Source organism: Ursus arctos, unplaced genomic scaffold (assembly GCF_023065955.2).
Source record: "Ursus arctos isolate Adak ecotype North America unplaced genomic scaffold, UrsArc2.0 scaffold_9, whole genome shotgun sequence".
NCBI lineage: Eukaryota > Metazoa > Chordata > Mammalia > Carnivora > Ursidae > Ursus > Ursus arctos.
Window position 1 is genome coordinate 32,805,885 of NW_026623111.1, and position 15,552 is coordinate 32,821,436.

Genomic DNA, 15,552 nt, shown 5'->3' on the forward strand with positions numbered 1-15,552 from the left:
TAGATGGTCTTCCTCCTACAAGTGTGCATGGATGTATGTACCTCAAAGACTGAGCATCAGATATAAAAAGGTAGCTGGGGTAATTGTTGTCTTGCGATGTATGAAATCCCACTAATTGGCATGGCATTGTCTATCTCCTATTGCTGTCACTTGACGCCTGATTTGGGAGTAGTGAAATCTGCATTAACAAAACCTGGGGCAATAGCATTTGGGGCATCATTCCAAACACTGTAAGCTTTAACCAAAGCACCATGCTAGGGCTGCGCGTTCTAGAAGCATCTTCAGCGTAAATTATTAAGACCTGTGGGAAGTTGCAGGCACTATTCCCAGTAAATGGGCTTGATATTGTGATTAAAAACCCTTATTAAAGCTATTAGGATAATCTTACTGACATGTTTTTTTTATTGCCAAAGCCTTCAGTTAGGTAAACCAGAGCTGCCAAGTAACTGCAAGTCAAATTAGCTTCCCTGTTGACGGATTCAAACACAATCTCCTCTCTCATTTGAGCCTCTCCCGGAGCTCTCTTATTAGAGGATCCATGATGACTCGGAGGTTTTGAGCAGCACTGACGGGCAAGGCCTCTGGGAGGCAGTGGTGCACCATGTTTGTCTTTCAAAAGCCCACTGCTTGTTTTTTTACTGGCTCAAGCTTCTGAAAGAACGTTCAGGTTTGAATGATCTGCATACTTAGTGCTTTCGCTCTAGTTGGGGCAGTCAGATTTACTGAGCACCTATTCGGTGACACAAAACAATTAGGCGAAACACTGAAGCAAATTCAAAGAAAAGTTGAGGATTATATGTTGACTTCCAAATAAGCTGATCTTAATTTAGAAAGCATCTGATTTTGTCTAAGAGTGTCATGAAATCCTAACTGGACCAGTTTTCTTCCTTTCTTTCTTTCTTTCTTTCTTTCTTTTTTTTGTAAGATTTTATTTATGTGACAGAACATGGAGAGAGAGAGAGAGAGAGCGCGCGCATAAGAGGGGGGGAAGGGTAGAGGGAAGGGGAGAAGCAGACTCCCTGCTGAACAGGGAGCCTGATGTGGAATTATGACCTGATCCGAAGGCAGACACTTAACCGACTAAGCCGCCCAGGTGCCCACCAACTGGACCAGTTCTGAAACATTAAGTGATAATGAAATATTGGCAGAAGTATCTCCATGCAAGAGCTCAAACAGCTAAAGAATGGTGCTATCCCATTAAAAAAACAAAAAAAAACCCAGAAGTGAAAGGCTTAACAGCCTTTGATGTTAGAACTTCCTATTAGTTGGTCTTGCGGGGTAGGAGATCGTGTTATTCATCTGATGGGGTCACAGACCAGGCTTAAACTTCAGTTATGTGTACAGTAATGCAAGGCTACTAGAATTACAAATATACTTCCAGGGGCACCTGGCTGGCCCAGTGAGTGGAATGTGCAGCTCTTGATCTCAGGGTTGGAAGTTCAAGCCCCACATTGGCTGTAGAGATTACTGAAAATCTTCAAAACCCGAAGGAAACGTACTTCTGATGTTCTGTCCAATTATACGTGTTATGGGACATTAGTGTTTCTATAGCATTGGCACCGTGCTTTCAAAAGTCCTACCTTTAAGGTCTAAAATTCATTAGTGAAGGGTCCAGACAAGCCCACTAAATTACTGTACAAAGAGCAGATGGATTTTTTTTGAGGAAAACTATCTCTAGTCTCATTTACTGATCTCTTACGACTCAACTTCCCCCCCGTGGTTAATCTGTCCTCAAAATGTATTGTTGACGAGGACAAGCAAGTATCTTGTAGGATGAGATTTTGTGAAATCACAGCCGAGAACCCTAGATCAGTTGTCTTTCCTGCCAAAAAAAGTGAGAGAATAGTTAACTGCTAAAGGAGCAATTTAAAAAAATTAAGTCTTGTTTTGTATTTGTTATTGAAAAGGAGTATACTTGGGACACAGTAGGAGTAGAACTTTAAAGAATACTGGGATGTAGATTGGCTGGTGTTTATTGGATGTTAAATTGACCAAAGCTTGATTGGGGTCCTGTGTGAAATATAGTTGGTGGTGGTGGTTAAGGAGAAACAAAATGAACCTGCCTGCTTTTCTGACTTCAGGGCATCATGCATTTTCAAGCTAAAAGGTTGCAGTGGTGTCTAGATGAATCCTTGGGCAACTTCCAAGGCCATGACCGCACTGCAGCATCAGGGTGGAGGCTCAGAGCCTTTCAGAACCCTGCGGGCTGGCGTGGGTGGGGGAGGCAGACAGGCGATTCTCTGGGCGCTGGCCGATGGCCAACACCTAGAACCAAGGCTCCTGGTCACACATCCCACTTGTGTTTCCATTTAGGTGGGAGAACTCCCTGTGCTGGCATCTGTTAGTGCTTCGCGTTTCCATTCGAGATCTAAAAATGTTTTTTTATGTTCACAGCATGAGAACTTCAGGAAAAAACAGATTGAAGAGCTGAAGGGACAAGAAGTCAGTCCTAAGGTGTACTTCATGAAGCAGACCATTGGCAACTCCTGTGGCACCATCGGGCTTATCCACGCAGTGGCCAATAACCAGGACAAACTGGAGTTTGGTAAGTGGGTTTTGAGGGCAGACCTCTCGTCGACCTCTGGTTAACCACAACTTGTCACCCCAAAACCCCCAGGGGTCTACTCAGCAAAGTCATTGACTTACATTTTTTTGAAGCCTACTTATCCGGATGGAATCATTAGGCAAATCAATGATTGATTCTCTTTTGAAGGAAGGAAACTCCTTTTCCAAGAAATTCAGTCTAGCTTTTTCCACCTGGAAGGGAAGAGGGAGTGAGAGGCAGTTGTGTACTGCTTCTCTGCGTATGCTTTTCCACTGGCCCACAGCAAGTTGTGTGATTCTCATCACGTGTGCTTCTGTTCAATTCTTGACAACTCGGAGGAATGAGAGATGATGATAAACCATAAAATATCAACACTTAGGACCTGTCTCTGGTGGTTCTCGGTCTCTTAAGCAATGGGAGAACCAAAGGAGCCCTAGAGCAGCTGGACAAAGACACCACCGTGAAAGTTCCTGCAGGGAAACAAGCAGCAGCTTGAAACCTTGAAGGGATCCAGCTGTGAACAAAGTCTGGTCTGGGGTCTTAGCTCACGTCCAGTGAGTGCTGTGGGGGACGTAGAGGAAAGGAGTCTCAGCCCCCAGGGTTGTCAAGAGCACAATGAGCAGCACTAAAATATGTTAAAATACATGGCATGCTGTGTGCTAGAGGCCAAGGGTCAGCAAACTTTCTTATTAAAAGATGAGGGTACATCTTTTAGGGTTTTGAGGGCCATTTGTTCTCTCCTTGTAGTTCAAAAGTGGCCCCAGGCAAGATGTAAACCAATGGATATGGCTGTGTACCAATAATACAAAAATAGGCACAGTAGTTTGCCAACTCCTGATTTAGACAATGGATGGGGGAGGCTAATTTCAGCTAATATAGTCCACGATGCTGCTTGGAGCAGGTCGGTTTTTTGTTTTGTTTTGTTTTGTTTTTAAACAAAGTAAGTGGCCAAGAATGCTGGTATACTTCTCAAACTAAAAAAAAAAAACACTTGTCTGGCCATAAAGATCCAAATCTTCTAGAACTCTATTTTTCAAATATTGACTTGCCATATTAAGGAGGTATAGCTTGATCCTCTGTTTCTTCTGCAGTAAGTCTCACTTTAGAGTCTTGTGTTCGTGAGGTCAGCAGAGCTACGGGAACTCTTGTAGCCGTGACCGTACCACGGAGAACTAATCGGTGTCCTAGCCCTCCCCATAAAGTGAAGAGGAGTCCTTCCAAATTTCACGTGGTCTTTACTTAACTAATTTGAGTTCGGAGCTGAAAGTTCGAATGTGGTCTTTGAAGTACAAATTGCTCTTGCTCTAGCCACGTCTTCGGCGTCTCCTAGCCTTATCCATGTTGAACGGTGACAAAATGCTTATACCAAAGTATCGGCCGCTCATTTGGCTCTGGGCCAGACTACTAGGTGCTTTATAGTTCTTCTTAAGATCCTTAAGCTAATGTCTTTCTGGATAACCAGTTTACTAAGATTGCATTTTCTACCCCAAGTAAAAATCTTGGCTTGAAAACGATTATTAGACTAGAATGTCGTTGTACCATGTAAGGTTGTGTGTAGCCGGTTGCCATAGGTAACAGTAATCAGAAGGGTGCCTGGCTGGCTCAATGGTAGAGCGTGTGACACTTCATTTCTGGCTCGTAGTTCGAGTCCCCTGTTGGGCATAGAAATTACTTCAATAATCTTAAAAAAAAAAAACAAAAACAAAAAACCAAAAAAAAATCCCCGAAAAAACAACCAGCAATAGACCAGACAGTTCCTGCCTTTATGGTGAGACACATCTCACCAGTACGTGTTACGAAGGCATAAGCACTGTAACCAAGGTGATGAGGGATTGGAGAGGGAAGTGAGAGGTGGGAGGGGAAAAGGGCCGGGATGGCGGGGAAGAGTTGCAGGTGAGGACTTGGTGCCGTGAAGGAGCAGAGTTCACTGGCTTGAATGCAGCGAGAAGGGACAGCTCACCCACCCCCTCTGGGTCCATAGCAAAGACTAAGTCACTGAGCATGGCTGGCTGTGTAACAGCCTAAGTGTGCTGTAAACGTGCACCCATTTGCACTATTCTATCTATACTCATGTTTTTTGTTTTTTGTTTTTTTTAATATAAAGAGGATGGGTCAGTCCTGAAACAGTTTCTTTCTGAAACGGAGAAGCTGTCCCCTGAAGATCGAGCCAAATGCTTTGAAAAGAACGAGGTAGGAAGAGAACTTCCAGAGCATCTGTTTTAAAATGACTACAGAGATTTTTGTGCTAATTACTGTCTCTTGTCTGCAGGCCATTCAGGCAGCCCATGATGCCGTGGCACAGGAGGGCCAATGTCGGGTAAATGCAATTACAGATCAGAGCCAGGCTGCCCGGGTGCCATCTGTGTCCCTGAAATACGTACAAGAACCTCTTACCTGAACTCAGCAGACGTTTCCACCTAAGGCCAATTAAGACCAATTAAGCCCAGAAAATTCTACCAGAATCCTGCTTTGACCAGACCTGTTCATTAAAATGGCTCTTCAGAAACCTAACTGACAGTATACATAGTCTTGAGTAAATTCAAACAGTATTTTGTTGAGATCCAAATGATTTTGAGAGAGGAATCCCTTTCCTGGCAATTGGGCATTTCCCATACTCCTCCCACGGAGAGAGTAAGATTACCAGCAAGGACTGGTGGTTTCTAGAAGGCTTAAATATATCGCTAATCTAAACAGAGTCTTCCGGTCAACTGTTAATTAGATTTAAGTCTGTATCCGTGCCTTTGTAACTACCATTGGCCCCACCACTTTCTAGTCTTGACCTTGGGTGAGATTGAGATGTTTAACCCTCCCTAAGCCTGAATTTCCTCCTCAGTAAAAAGTTTTAGAGTTCTGATAGTATATTTACCTTAATAAATTAAAGTCTTATGATAGTCTTATAATATTGTCTAGTATATAGGAAATACATAAGTATTAGCTATTCTAATTTAAAATACAGAAGCAAGTCATTTCCAGCGCATTATACTTAAAGAGTGACTATTTTTAACAAATTAAGTTCTCTTAAAATCATATTGCAAGATAGGTGTGTTAAGTCAACGTTATACATTTTGAACTTACGTCAGTTATCTCTCAGTAAAGCCGAAGAAAAAAAATTTTAGTGCGATATATAGTACAATCAAAACTCATCAAAAATATTTCTTGACTCTCTTCAGGTAGACGACAAAGTGAATTTTCATTTTATTCTGTTTAACAACGTGGATGGCCATCTCTATGAACTTGGTAGGTTTCCCCCCATTTTTGGAACCCCATCTGGTTTCAGGCATTCCTTCAGATGAAATTCCTCCTACGGTATTGGTGCGTGACATTGTGGCACTTTGTGTCTGTATCTTTGTTCACAAAGCCAGAACAACAAGGTCTTCTCCCTGGGGCACCTAACGCTTTATCACACAGAGCGCTTCCACCACCCCATCAGGCAGTGACCCGCGGAAGGAATGGTTTTGAACCAGTAAGGAGGTCTGTGCCGGTTCAAGTCATACGTGTTCAGGTTTTCTCTTCCCACCTTCCGCTACAGCGTTACCAGTGTAGGAGCTCCAGCAGCGTCCCGACAAGGAGTATTTTGGAAAAAGAAATGCCTCAATGTGATCTTGGTTGTATAGAAAGAATGTGGACACGTGTGGGGGGAATTTCTCTTAGCTGGTCTGTGCCACCAAGAAGGTTAGCCATCTGGTCAAAGTCATCCCCTGTGTATTCATGGAGGGAGACTTGCTGCCGTGTTGCCTTGAGAACTACCTATAAGCAGATAAGAGCAAGGGAGACTTGGGGCCAGTCCGCGGTCACTGACGGGCAATGAAGGCCGAAGGATCCCTTCTTGGCTCCGCCTTCCCAGTACCTCAGAGGCTGCGTCTGCCTCTTGCTCTGGGATCCTTCCCAGGAGGTGTGGCCTACGCCTTTCTGTGAGGGTGACCCCATTGGGCTTGTGTTGCGTGGTCCTGTTGCTTGAGGATTAGAATTGCCCCGGGTGGGTATCAAGGAGCATTCGAACCTCCTTTCTAGCGGGTTGCTGCTGACCAGCCTCTGTGGGAGCGGCGGTGGTATTCGGGAGATGGAAAACTCTTTAGACTGGGTGAGCACAGCAGCCAGAAAATCTGCAGAGAAAGTTGACCTGCCTGGCTTCTCTGTTACAGACGGAAGAATGCCTTTCCCGGTAAACCATGGTGCCAGCTCAGAGGACTCCTTGCTGCAGGTAATCTTTGGAACCCATCTTCGACTGAGGCCCACGTTTCTTTGGCCATATTGTCTCAAGTGCTAATATTTCCTCAGGACAGTCAGCACCCATCGTCTGGGTTAATGGCAGTCTTTAGGGCTTAAAGGTTATTTTAGCAATTCTATCTATCTTATTTTCTAGCAAATGGTCTTAAACAGGATCCTCCAGAGCCGCCCTGACTAATCTGTATCGTGTGCTGACTTGAGTCGAGGGTTAGAATTAGCCGGAAAGCCGTTGCTTTACTTCCTTGTGGGATCAAAGTGACCATTGTCCTCTTGTCAGGTGACATCACAGCTAACAACTCAAGGGACAGCAACCTGAGCCTTTCTTAATCCCTCTCAAAGTGCTGGATTAGGGTCGGTCTTACAGGTAGTGTACCCTGGGTTCCGGTTAGGCCGTCAGCTTCGGTTTTTTCTTCTCCCTTGGTCCACTGTCAAGGACAGGAAGAGCAGATTGAAAACCTGCCTCGGTAAGAACTCACTGTCCTACTCTAAATGACTCCAGAAACCTCTTAATTCTGGACAAGGACTGATAGGCTACCCGAGGCCCCTTCACCCTAAAAACAAGTCTCTAGAATTGAATCAATTTACTGTTATAAAGGGAAGTTGCTTAATTGTGATTTAAAAAAATTCTGTTAAGGTCTAAGTACTTCATTTGTCATAGTAACTAATCTTTTTTGAGTGCTTGCTGTGTGCAGATGATGAAGGGCTGGAAAACTCTCCGTCAAGAGCCAGGTAGAAAGTATTTTAGGCTTTGTGTGGCATCTGGCTCTGTTGCAAGGGCAGGCATACCTCAGGGATATTGTGGATTCGGTTCCAGACCATTGCAATAAAGCGAATATTGCAATGAAGTGAGTTAAATGAAATTTTTAGTTCCCCGTGCATGTAAAGTTTATATTTATACTATAGTCTGTTAAGTGTACAATAGCATTCTGTCTGAAAGAACAATGTACGTATGTTAATTAAAAATACTTCTTTTCTAAGAAATGCCGAATCATCTGAGCTTTCCGAGTTGTAAAGTTTTTGCTAGTGGGGGTCTTGCCTCCTGCCTCAGTGTTGACGGCGGCTGACTGATCAGGGTGGGGGTTGCTGAAGGCTGGGGTGGCTGTGGCAATTTCTTAAAATACGAAGACGATGAAGTTTGCTGGACTCTTCCTTTCACGAACGATTTCTCTGCAGTGTGTGCTGCTTTTGATAGAATTTTACCCACATTAGAACTTCTTTTAAAATGGGAGTCAGTCCTCTCAAACCCTGCTGCTGCTTTATCAACTTAGTGTATGTCCCATTCTAAGTCCCTCGTCACTTCAGCGGTCTTCGCAGCATCTTCCCCAGGAGTGGATCCCATCTTAAGAAACCACTTTCTTTGCTCATCATGAGAAATAACACCTCATCCCTTCAAGTTTGATCATGAGAAGGCAGCAGCTGAGTCCCACCCTCACGCTATACCTCTCTTTCTAGTTCTCTTGCTCTTTCTACCATGTCTGTGGCTACTGCTTTCACTGAGTCTTGAGCCCCTCAAAGTCCTCCACGTGGGTTGGAATCCACTTCTTCCAAACTCCCGTTAAGGTTGATATTTGATCTCTTCCTGTGAATCTGGAATGTTCTTAAGGACATCTAGAATGGCGAATCCTTTCCAGAAGGTTTTCTTTCTTTTTTTTTTTTTAATAATAACTTTTTATTATGTTAGTCACCATACGGTATATCCTTAGTTTTTGATGTAGTGTTCCATGATTCATTATTTGCGTATAACACCCAGTGCTCCATGCAATACGTGCCCTCCTTAATACCCATCACCAGCCTATCCCAATCCCCCACCCCCTTCCCCTCTGAAGCCCTCAATTTGTTTCCCAGAGTCTGCAGTCTCTCATGGTTCATTCCCCCTTCTGTTTACCCCCCCTTCATTCTTCCCTTCCTTCTCCTACCGATCTTCCTGCTATTTCTTATGTTCCATAAATGAGTGAAACCATATGATAATTGTCTTTCTCTGCTTGACTTATTTCACTTAGCATAATCTCCAGTCCCATCCATGTTGCTGCAAATGTTGGGTAATCGTTCTTTCTGATGGCTGAGTAATATTCCATTGTATATATGGACCACATCGTCTTAATCCAGTCATCTGTTGAAGGGCATCTCGGCTCCTTCCACAATTTATTGTGGACAGTGCTGCTATGAACATTGGGGCGCATATGGCCCTTCTCTTCACTATGTCTGTATCGTTGGGGTGACTACCCAGTAGTACAGTTGTTAGATCATAGGGTAGCTCCATTTTTAACTTTTTAAGCAGAAGGTTTTCAATTTACCCAGCTCTATCAGAGAAATCACTCTCTGGCAGCTATAGCCTTGTGAGCTGAATTTCTTAAATAATACTTGCAAGTTGAAATGACTTCTTGATTCATGGGGCTGCAGAATAAATTTTATTTAATAGGCATGAAAACAGCATTGATCTTGTCCATCTCCAACAGAACTGTTGGGTGACTGGGTGCATTGTCAATGAGCAATCAGATTTTGAAAGAAATCTTTCTTCTGAGCAGTAGGTCTCAAGAGTGGGCTTAAAATATTCAGTAAACCATGTCGTAAACAGACGCGCTGGCATCCGGCCGTTGTTCTGTTTATAAAGCACAGAGTAGACATAGCCCACTTCTCCAGGGCCCTCGGATTGTCAGAATGGTAGATGGGCATTGGCTTCAACTTCAAGTCACCAGCTGCGTTAGCCCCTAACAAGAGAGCCTGTCCTTTGAAGCTTTGAACCCAACCATCAACTTCTCCTCTCTAGCTATGAAAGTCCTACATGGTATCATCTTCCAGTAGAAGCCTAAGTCATCCATGTGGGAAGTCTGTTCAGTGTGGCCGCCCTCATTAGCGATCTTAGCGAATCTTCTGGATCACTTGCTGCAGCTTCTACACCAGCGCTTGCTGCTTCTCCTTGCACTTTGATGTTATGGAGACGGTTTCTTTCCTTAAACTTGGACCACCTTCTGCTAGCTTCAGACTTTCCTGCAGCTTCCTCCCCTCTCTCCGCCTTCACAGAATCAGAGAGCCTTGCTCTGGATGAGGCTTTGGCTTAGGGGAATGTTGTGGCTGCTCTGATCTTCTATCCAGACCACTCAGACTTTCTCCATACGAGGAATAAGGGTGTTTTGCTTTCTTGTCATTCATGTGCTCGTTGGAGTAACACTTTTAATTTCCGTCAAGAACTTTTCCTTTGCACTCACAACTTGGCTAGCTGTTGGGCACAAAAGCCCTAGCTTTCAGCCTGTCTCGACTTTCAACATGCCTTCGTCACTAAGCTTAATCATTTGTAGCTTTTGATGTGAAGTGAGAGATGTGTGACTCTTCCTTTCATTTGAACACAGAGGCCATTGTAGGATTATTAATTGGTCTAATTTTAATACAGTCTCAGAACAGGGAGGCCTGAGGGGAGAGAGACATGGGGGAAAAGCTGGCTACCGGAGCAGTGAGCACGCACACGTTTATTGATTAAGGTTGCTGTCTTGTACGCGTGTGGTTTGTAGCGCCCTTAAACAATTGACATCAAGTATCACTGATTACAGGTCACTATAACAAATATAGTAAAAAAAAGTTTGAAATATTGCAAGAATCACCAAAACGTGACACAGAAACACAAAGCGAATAAATGCTGTTGGGAAAAAAGGCGCTGATAGGCTTGTTTGACGCATGGTTGCTACAGAATTTGCGTTTGTAGAAATGCAATCTCGGAGAATTGCAGTAAGGCGAAGTGCGACGGGATGAGGTGTGCTTGTATTCCACGCTGCTGTTACGGCCGCAGAGCGGACCGTAGACCGTGTCTAAGAGAGTGTGTGGCCGTATTCTATTAAAATGTTATTCATAAAAACAGGCAGCGGGCTACAGTTTGCTAGATGCTATCCTAAGTGACTTCTAGCTTTTAGAGAATGCTTTTAATGAGGCTCTGAGGTACATATTATATCCACATTTTACAGGTGAGGAAACAGGTACAGAGGTTAAGTGAGGATCCCGGTCAATAACTTAAATGGCAGAAGCCATGGTTTAATCTGGGCAGTCTTGGCCACTGTTCAGCAGCCTTTCTGGGTGATAGACCTGCTTTGGAACGTCATAAACCTCGTGACTTCAAGGTGCTAATGGACCAAATTATGCCGTGGTAGGAGGGAGGGTTGCTTTCTCTAGCCTGCTGTTACATACACCTGAAATCAGAGCTGATTCTCGGCTATACAAGGGGCATTTGGGAGTAGTAATACGGAATGAGAAATAGATCTAGAAAAGCAGGATTGGGGGGGGCGTTTGCAGAGGCAGAACTTCTGGTGGTGACCCATTTGGGGGAAAGACTGGTCCTTCTAATAAAGCTCTAAGGTACTTACTCTCCGATTGAACCCTGCTCATACCATAAAATGCACCCCACATAGGATACCTAAAACTGTTACTTGAGTAGAATTTATGAGGTGGGTGGGAAAGATAAAACGCTGTTTAAAAAAAATAAAAACTAATTAGAATCTCATTTAGAATTAAATGGGATATGAACCAGCATCTTAATTAGTGAAAATTCTCAAGGCTGTTCATGTATGGTTCAGGTTGTCTGAACTATCTGGTAAATTATTGCTAAACTGGTAAGAAATTACATAAACTTAACCCATGAGTTCTGAGGTCACTGCTCATTGTCTGTAGGAGATGGCTGTTCCCTTTATAGACATACTTTTAATTGTAGTTCTCCCTGTGGGTCCTACAGGAAGGGTCTGGAAACCAGTGTATTAAAAATCCTGATAGAGAATGAAATATGAGATGTCAGTCTAGAACTCATGGAGTTGATGGTTTTTAAACCTTGGGAGCTGATGTGTCGTGACTGCTCTGCCCTCTTAAAGGTCTTATATTTCATATGGTTTGTGGAGCTATCTTTCCACTGGACTTTTCACAGATGAAACAGTGATTGACATTTACTGTCTATGCCAAGGCATTTCAACCCTAGAATTTGGGATCAGTTCTCTATTACCGATCTTTGTAATCTATGTCTTAGAACTAGTAACACATGGCATTCCACCATCAATAAGAATTCATTAGCACCTGGAACACCAGGTGCTTACGGCTGTTCTGTACAGTGTGTACTTGAAAGAAATTAGTGTTGGAATTTCTTGAGTTAGGGGAACTTTTCTCTTAGGCCCCCTTATGGGAGAGATCATCAGTTTTTTACCTTGTTGGGATTTGAGGCAAAGCACACTCCTAGTGTATGTGGTTTTCTTGTCGAAACTAGGCACAAGGTGGAGGAAGCCCAGAGCGCTTGGCGAAGTCATAAAGAAGTCAAAGCTTCTAAAGTCAAGTCCTTGTCATGGGTTCCTGTCTTGCCCATCATTCGATTTTTTTGTTTGTTTGGTTGTGTTTTTTTTGGTCTGAAGCCAGCCCTGGTTTACAAATTTAATGGGAGGTGTGAAGTTGATCAAGGTGAACCCTGAGCCTTACCGTTCACTTTCTTGTTGAAACGTCCTTTTGAGCCGCTGCTGTTTGGATATGAATGACATTTCTCCTTTCAGGACGCCGCCAAGGTCTGCAGAGAATTCACCGAGCGTGAGCAAGGGGAGGTCCGCTTTTCTGCTGTGGCACTCTGCAAGGCAGCCTAATGCCCTGGGGGAGGGACGTAGCTTTCCCCCCCTTCCCTTCTACGTGAGACCTACCCCCACCAATGCGGTCCAGAATGCTCCAGTGCTTGTGGAACACAGCTGTTCTCCTTTGGTTCTGCAGACACACTCTTCCCCTGAGCCACACCCAAGCACTAGCCGAGCTCAGCTGTCGATCGAGCAAAGTTTGGTATAAGCTTTAGATGGCGAAGCATTTCCCCTCGATGTATGTATCGTACCTCAATACCTAATGCTTTAAATAGCTACTTTGGTTTGCGTCTGTAAGTTAAGGCCTTGGATGTGGTTTAATTGTTTGTCCTTAAAAGAAATAAAACTTTTCTGCTGATTAAGAGATGAGCCTCATCTGGTTTCCACTTTCTCTCTCTCCTTCTCCTCCAGTGCTATGTAGTTATGTCCTCCGTAGAAGCAACACCTAGGGCACAGGTAGAAGAATTACCATCAAAATAGTATTGGTTCGGTGTCTCCAGACTTTGTTCTCATTCATTCATTCATTTTAAAGATTTTCGGTAATCTCCAACCCAACTTATGGCTCAAATTCACAACCCCGAGATCAAGAGTCATATGGTCCACCGACTAAGCCAGCCAGGCACTCCTTTCTATACATTTATATAACTCTGTATTTTTGTAGACTTAAAAAATTCTTAGACTTCATTTTAGATGAATTTTAGATTGACGGAAGATTGAGCTCTTACAGAGTTTCCATATATTCCTCCTCCATTTTGCCTATTAACATCTTACCTTAGTATAAACACGAACCAATCTTGATATTACTGTTAACTCACATCCATAGCTTCCCGAAATTCTCTCCAGTTTTGACCTAATGCCCTTTTTCTGTTCCAGGAGCCCATCCAGGACACTATTTTACATTTAGTTGTCCTGTCTCGGCTCCTCTTGGCTTGATCAGTTCTCAGATTTTGTTGTTGAGGACTTGACAGTTTTGAGGGGTACTGGACATGATGCCCCTCTACTGGGCTGTGTCCAGTGTTTTTCTCATAATTAGACTAAGGTTATGAATCCAGCTTCCAAGTGAAAGATATTTTGGTTCCTAGGAGGAAAATGACCACTACTATTGACATTCTTTTAATGTAATAAAACAAAATATACAGTGATTCAGATGATTCTAATTACTTAGAGTTGAAGCCGCAGGGATGTATTTTCAATTCTAAATTGGTGTGTGACTTCTGTACGACACTTTGAAGGAGGACTTAGGGGAAAGGAAACAAAGCCAGTGTAAAATAAATAAATTAAATATATAATTTATTTATTACTTTTGGCTTCAGAAATAAAAATTTTACCAGTGTAGCTCGAAGCCTTTGTACTTCATGTATGAGAAACATTTATTAAAATGCTCCCAAATTAACATGTCTTAGCATGCCATACCATGAAAGGTTATGTGATAGCTAACATGTGTGGGTGATTGCACCCCTGGAGGTAGAGATTTTTCAGTTTTATGCCAGCACAGAGGTTAGGTTACATGTCCAAGGCCTCACTGCTATTCACAAGGGAAACCGGGCTTAGACTGTGGACTCACTACCTAAAGGGTAGCTAGACTAGGTTGGGAGTCAGTATCACAGGCTTTAGGGTTTATCAAACCTGGCTTTGACCTCCACTTTTGCCTCCCAGTAATTTGGGGCAAAAGAATTACCCTCTTCCACATCTTCATTGTTTCATGTTAAACTAGACACAGAGTGAAGGTGTCAGGAAAGGGCCTCTGAAGGTTCCATCTAGTACCAACATCCTCCCCACTGTTCTCTCTGAGGCCTCAGCCACGTACAACTCCAAGGGGGTACCACTGACTTTGTATTCCATATGAAGGCAGTATGCACCTGTTTCCCCAGCAAGCCCTCTTAATTGACGCCTTGGATTTGTCAAAGATTTGCATTCCATTGGTTTATTCCTTAACATGTTATCAGTCTTTGGCCTTGAAGATGATTCTAGTGCTTTCAACAAGCAAAGCCACCTGATGTTAAACATCTCCCCCTGCTTTTTTTTTTTTTTTTTAAGTAGGCTCCACGCCCAGCATGGAGCCCAAAGCAGAGCTTGAACTCACAAACCCTGAAATCAAGACCTGAGCTGAGACCAAGAATCAGATGCTTAACCGACTGAGCCACCCAGGTGCCCCTAAGCACCTTTTTAAACTAACACCCAACATGTCCAATTGAGGAGTCTTTAGGGTTACACATTTATTAAGCATAATACTTGGTCTGTCTGAAAGGCCCCAAAACATGGAAAAATATTTATGCATGAAATGAGTGAGATAGTTTTACAAACGTGTATATATTTGTGTTTAGAAAAGACCATAATGGCTAACTTTTTAACTATATTCTAAATCAAACTTTGTCATCATTGAGATTGGTATTATCCCCATTTTGCAAACAGAAGACTAAGGCATAGCAAAGTTTAAGCAGCTTGCTGAAGGTTATTTGGTAGGAAATGATGTTAACCCAGCTTCAAATGTGAGCAGACTGGCTCTCAGAGCCCACAACATTGATTATGGCTGGGCATAGATGGGCCCAATTTTAAGCGAATGACGTTTAAGCGTTGGGGTCCCACACCTCTACAACCCCTTCTAACACCCTTGCTGTGTGTCCTTGTGAAATCTGCAATTTCTCAAGGACCTGGGTCTGCCCCCCTCTCTAGGTATTGAGATTATGAGTGATTTTAACTTTATTTTCTCATTTTCCAAGCTTTCCAAAGTTATATTACTCATGATAAAAAAGTACGTTTTTTTCCCTAGGACTTAGAACTCTGCAGGGAGCACCTGCTGGTTAATTCCAGCTTACTCTCAAGTTTCTTTAATTCATAATTGAAGTCAGTGGAACTCATTAACTTAGTCTTTTGTCTTCTGCGGGCTCCATTATAAAGCTATTTTATTTACTTTTAAGTGAGCTTTATGCCCAACGTGAGGCTGGAACTCATGACGCTGAGATCAGCAGTCACTTGTTCTATCCACTGAGCCAGCCAGGCACCCCTATTACAGGGCTATTTTAGAACTTAAAATAATCATCTTTATGTTTTCCTAAACCTCAAATTATTTGGAACACGTTCAATTTCCTACACACCCTGTCATGTTAAATAATGACTTGACATGCTAATTTGGCAGAATTACTTTCTTTGTCCCTTGAATGATGTGATCTTAACTCATTGGTATAATGGCATTAAGTC

At 43.1% G+C, this 15,552-nt stretch overlaps 1 protein-coding gene across 2 annotated transcripts in view; it reads left to right on the forward strand.

The window, feature by feature from the left end:
* UCHL1 (ubiquitin C-terminal hydrolase L1) overlaps positions 1-15,552 on the forward strand; it is a 59,455-nt gene that overhangs the window by 1,564 nt on the left and 42,339 nt on the right. Inside the window, exons 4-9 of one of the 2 annotated variants that reach the window (XM_026508791.4) lie at positions 2,395-2,545; positions 4,650-4,735; positions 4,815-4,862; positions 5,716-5,782; positions 6,688-6,746; positions 12,283-12,718. In XM_026508791.4, coding sequence (XP_026364576.1) covers positions 2,395-2,545; positions 4,650-4,735; positions 4,815-4,862; positions 5,716-5,782; positions 6,688-6,746; positions 12,283-12,369 — 498 coding nt within the window. In that variant the 3' untranslated portion in view covers positions 12,370-12,718. Of the gene's footprint in view, positions 1-2,394; positions 2,546-4,649; positions 4,736-4,814; positions 4,863-5,715; positions 5,783-6,687; positions 6,747-12,282; positions 12,719-15,552 lie in introns of those variants that run through there. The other variant, XM_044387694.3, reaches the window with a different exon arrangement.